The sequence below is a fragment of the Propithecus coquereli genome, unplaced genomic scaffold (assembly GCF_000956105.1).
Source record: "Propithecus coquereli isolate 6110/MARCELLA unplaced genomic scaffold, Pcoq_1.0 Scaffold116, whole genome shotgun sequence".
Classification (NCBI taxonomy): Eukaryota; Metazoa; Chordata; class Mammalia; order Primates; family Indriidae; genus Propithecus; species Propithecus coquereli.
In genome coordinates, this window is record NW_012135636.1 from 4,303,304 (window position 1) to 4,308,594 (window position 5,291).

Sequence of the window (5,291 nt, forward strand, 5' to 3'; positions counted from 1 at the left end):
ATAGCTTTGGAACAGAATATAAATGATATAAATTTTGATGATAATTTTAAAAATCATATGATTACAAATCTGGAGAACAAGGAAACCTGCTTTTTACTTTTCATCTGTATTGTACCCTTGTATATTGTTTTCGCAAGATATGCTATTACTTCTATAACTTTCTTAACCAGTTTAATAAACAAAAATACTCTTTTCATTTTGGGTATATGAAGTAATAGCAGTCATGTAAAATTGAAATAATAATGAAGAACAAGAACAAATAAAAGTCTACACACACACTTTCACAAAACTAGAACACAAAGAACATCCAAACTTCAAATTACCTATAAGTAAAAAAAATAAACATTAAATCCCAGTGAACTATCTTATCTCCCATGTTCTCACTGTAAGCCTTCACATAGAACATCTGGCTGTTCATCTGTATTCTCTGTAATATCTATATAATAAGCACGTGTGAAGACTGAATTAGAGGCCGGGCGTGGTGGCTCATGCCTGTAATCCTGCCGCTCTTAAATTTAAGTAAAGTATTTCCCTGAGTCCTGTGAGCCGCTCTAGCACATTAATCAAACCCAAGGTGGGAGGCCTGGGTACCCCCGATTTATAGCCAGTCAGTTAGGAATACTGGTAACAACCTACTACTTGCAACTGGCACCTGAAGTAAAGGGCAGTCTTGTGGGACTAAGCCTTCAATCTGTGAGATCTGTCACTATCTCCAGGACATGAAGCTAGTGTCCAATCACTACCTCCAGCAGTCCTACAGCTATAGAAAGTGCCACTCCAGAAGAACGCAAAGGTCTCTTTCCCTGTGGTACAGGCCAAGGGTCTCGTTGAAGTTCTCCAAGAAGATCTGTGAGATTCATGTCTATTTTTTGTACTGGCTGTAAGAATCTGAAAAACAAAATTAAGTAAAAAGCCATATGTAAATGTTTGTAGGTGAGGGTTTAAAAAACAAATTGTCCACTTTCCTAATACACAACAGACCAGTGATTCCCAAACTTCCACATACATCAAAATCAGTTGGAGGGTTTGTCTTAACACAGATTTGCTGGGTCCCAGTTCTAGAGTTTATTTTAGTGGGTCTGGGATGGGGCCCTAAGAACTTGCATTTCAAACGTGGTCCCAGGTTATACTAATGCTGCTGGTCCAGGAAACACTTTGAGTACCACTGCTATAAGTGAAACACTCAAACTAAGTATTACTTTAGGACTTTATATTCGTTTACTAATCTAGTAAATTTTAAGGTTACTGAAATATTATGAGAAGATACATCAACTCAATTTTCTTAATACTACCTTTGATTAGAAAGTTTGGAGGGGGGTAGTTTAGGGGAAAAAGCTACTTCTAAGGGTAAGAAGACAAAAAGCTTTTAAGGCCCTATTTGGCTTGGTTGCCCTCAAACCACAAAAATTAAGTTTTTCTGAATTTAAAAATAGAAAATCAGGAATATATCAAAATTAAGTAACTCCTTACGTTGTAATGATGAAAAACAAACCATTTCGGTGTCGTAATTTTTCCTCAACTCTAAAAAGCACACTAATGCAATTTATTTATATTCCCAAAAATATTTAAGAATATGCTACCACTGAATGTCTATATTCAAGTTAAGGGTACAGGATGCTTAAAATATCTGCATGAATTGTCAAATTCTCTTTCTCATATTTAATTATTACCTATTGGAAGGAGGTGGCTGCTGTACCTGAGGACCACGTGTTGCCTGAGTAACCGGTACTTTAGAGAGTCCCAGCATTTCCTGTAAAGAAATTATTTGGGTGATACCCATTTAATTATTTCTACAAAGATTTATCAACTATTTACCACATACAAGGTGCTATACTAGACATTAAGAACACAAAAATAGAGAACACAAGGTTCCTTTCCTCAGAAAGAAAATAGTCCAGTGGAAAGATTATCAGGAAAATAATAACAATACAGTAAAATAAGCATCATGAGAGAGCAAAGTACAAGGTGTTATATAAGCAAAGAGGAATACTAGCTCAGAAATACTTTCTCTCTCGTTAATAGTCAAAATAAGTTATTGTATAATTTAAATGCCCATCCATATTTCTTTTTTTTTTTTCCCCAGAGTCTTGCTGTCGCTCTGGGCAGAGCACAGTGGCATCATCATAGGTCACTGCAACCTCAAACCCCTGGGCTAAATCAATCTTCCTGCATCAGCACCCCCCACCCCACCCCCGTAACTGGGACTACAGGAGTATGCCAGCATGACTGCCTAATTTTTTTTATTTTTGGTAGAGACAGGGTCTCGTTCTTGCTCAGGCTGGTCTTGAACTCCTGATCTTAATTGATCCTCCCACCTAGGCCTCCCAGAGCACTAGGATTATAGGTGTAAGCCACTGCGCCTGGCCCCATACTTCTTAATTTATATTCATTTATCCCTTTCAGCAAACCATATCTTAAGCACCTACTATATGTCAAGAATATTGGCTTGCCCTTCTATGTGAGAACCATGGAGGGGCAAGCCATTAAAAAAAAAAAATAAGAAGAAAAAAATAAATAAGGAAAAAAAAAAGGGCCAGGCGCGGTGGCTCACGCCTGTAATCCTAGCACTCTGGGAGGCCGAGGCGGGTGGATCGCTCAAGGTCAGGAGTTCGAGACCAGCCTGAGCAAGAGTGAGACCCCATCTCTACTAAAAGTAGAAAGAAATTAATTGGACAACTAAAAATATATAGAAAAAACTGGCCAGGCATGGTCACACATGCCTGTAGTCCCAGCTACTCGGGAGGCTAAGGCAGGAGGATCGCTTGAGCACAGGAGTTGGAGGTTGCTATGAGCTAGGCTGAAGCCACAGCACTCTAGCCAGGGCAACAGAGCCGGACTTTGTCTCAAAAAAAAAAAAATAATGGTGAAAAAATAAATAATCCCTGCCCTCATGGAAATTAAAATCTGGAAACAGAAAGGAATTAATTAAATCATTAAATAAATGTAAAACTGCAATTGTAATAAGTGTGATAAAGGAGAGGTACATGGAATTGCATAAATGGGGTTATAAGGTACATATACCTTATATGTGTATACTTCTTAATTTTTTAACTTAATGTCTAACCAAACTGCCAGCTTTGTGTTGAATTTCAGACATGTGCATAATTCATCTCTAGACATATGAAAATAATGTTACTGTGCCAAAGTTTTCTTGAACCTATAAATGCTTAATCATAAAGTAATAAAGTATAAGTATGTAACAGAAAAATCAGAGAGCCTAAAGATCTACAAAGATAAAATTATTGAACTATTCCTGCAGTATTTCCTAGTTCCTTCCAGGAACAGCAACTTTTTACTAAGGATTTACTATGTGCAAGATTCTGGGCTAAATTCTTTATATATACTATTTCCTCACAAAATCATAATAAAGTAGATTTCTTAATTTCTACTTTACAAATGAAAATTAACAATCAGAAAGACTAAGTAATTTGCCTAAGGTTATACAACCAGTAAGTAACAAAGCAAGATTTTAATCCGTTTTGCTATAAAGCCCTGTAAGAGTTTACACTATACTGAGAATTCTCACTTACATTATTCCCTTGAGTACTAATAACAATCTGGCATAACAGGTATTGTTCATCCCTTTTCATGAAAGATGAGAAAATTAGCAAAGAGATCACCCCAAGATCATATAACTAGAAGGATTTAAGAAGCTGGGCACAGTGGCTCACCCCTGTAACCTGGTACTTTGGGAGGCCTAGATGGAAGGATCAGTTGAGGCCAGGAATTTGAGGTTGCCGTGAGCTAGCCTGATGCCATGGCACTCTAACCCAGGCAACAGAGCAAGACTCTGTCTCAAAAAAAAAAGTATTTAGTTCCTAAGTGAGATGTCAAGAAACAAAGGTTAATATTCTATGGTTGCTCTCTCTTAGCCTTCACCATGATTCTCATAAACCCTTTAAATCTCTAGTAAAATAGCTTCAGTTTCACTTTAAATTTTAAAGATATAGTTAAAAGTGAAGGGTCTTCAATCAGTATGATAACAATTTAAGGCACACAAAAGAAAACCGATGCCAACACTAAAATGAAAGCCTTTGTTATAATGCAATTATATTAGTCATTCATAATAAAAATGTTATCTAGAAACATAAATCCAGGAGACATTTATCAACATATATAGAGCGATGTTAACAGATAGGCTGAAACTACCAGTCTTGTTTACCTGCAGTTGTTTGGCAGACAGATCTTTTGTTCCTCTGAAGACATAGCTTTTTGAAATGCCTTCACATCCAAGTTCATGAACCTGCACCATTCTCCCAAAAGTAATAAGTCCAACCAAAGCTGTAGGTGGTAAAAGACTTAATGACATCTGCATGGATTCTTTTAAGGCTTGTAAATCTTCATCTTCCATGCAAGTATCAACTACGTAGAGGAATATCAAAGGCATCTGAGGACCACGCTTTTAAAAAAGTTTGCCATAATAAGAAAAAACAAGATTATTTTTAAAGTTATTAACATTTAAACACATACATAAGAGTTAATATAGAACTAATTAAATAATATATACAATGGAATCCTAATAAAGCCATTTCAGAAATAAAACAGATTATATGTGCTGTAATGGAGAGCTTCTAAGACATACCATCACTGAGTGAAAAATTAAGTTTGAAAACATTGTGTACAGTTACACAGAGGGGCCCTTCACTTTCCATTTTATTTAACTGCATAAGGCTTCATTTCTTATAACAAGTATTTATTAATTTTAAAATAAGAAAATAGGACAGGCACGGTGGATCATGCACTTTTGAGAGGCGAGCACTTTGAGAGGCCAAGGCAGAAAGATCTCTTGAGGCCTGGAGTTCAAGACCAGCCTAAGCAACATAGTGAGATCTCGTCTCTACAAAAAATAGAAAAATTAGACAGGCGTGGTGGCGCATGCCTGTAGTCCTAGCTACTTGAAAGGCTAACGCAAGAGGATCACTTGAGCCCAGAAGTTCGAATTTACAGTGAGTTATGATCACATCACTATACTCCAGCCTGGGTGACAGAAAAGACCCTGTCTCTAAAAAAGAGAAAAGAAAAGAAAAAATATAAAAGAAAGTAACAACTATAAAATTTAAAACCACAAGTGAAGTGATTTTTATAAAATAATTATCTAAAATTGAATTGGAGGCCGAGCGCGGTGGCTCACGCCTGTAATCCCAGCACTTTGGGAGGCCCAGGTGGGCGGATTGTTTGAGCTCAGGAGTTCGAAATCAGCCTGAGCAAGAGCTAGACCCCGTCTCTACTAAAAATAGAAAGAAATTAATCGGACAACTAAAAATAGAAAGAAATTAATCAGACAACTAAAA

At 36.8% G+C, this 5,291-nt stretch overlaps 1 protein-coding gene across 1 annotated transcript in view; it reads right to left on the reverse strand.

Annotated features, from left to right (window-relative positions):
• SEC23A (Sec23 homolog A (S. cerevisiae)) overlaps positions 1–5,291 on the reverse strand; it is a 55,163-nt gene that overhangs the window by 40,076 nt on the left and 9,796 nt on the right. The window contains exons 4-6 of the mRNA XM_012657998.1: positions 4,163–4,399; positions 1,671–1,750; positions 744–888 (exon numbers count right to left, since the gene is read on the reverse strand). Of these exons, the coding sequence (XP_012513452.1) occupies positions 744–888; positions 1,671–1,750; positions 4,163–4,399 (462 nt within the window). The remainder of the gene's footprint in view (positions 1–743; positions 889–1,670; positions 1,751–4,162; positions 4,400–5,291) is intronic.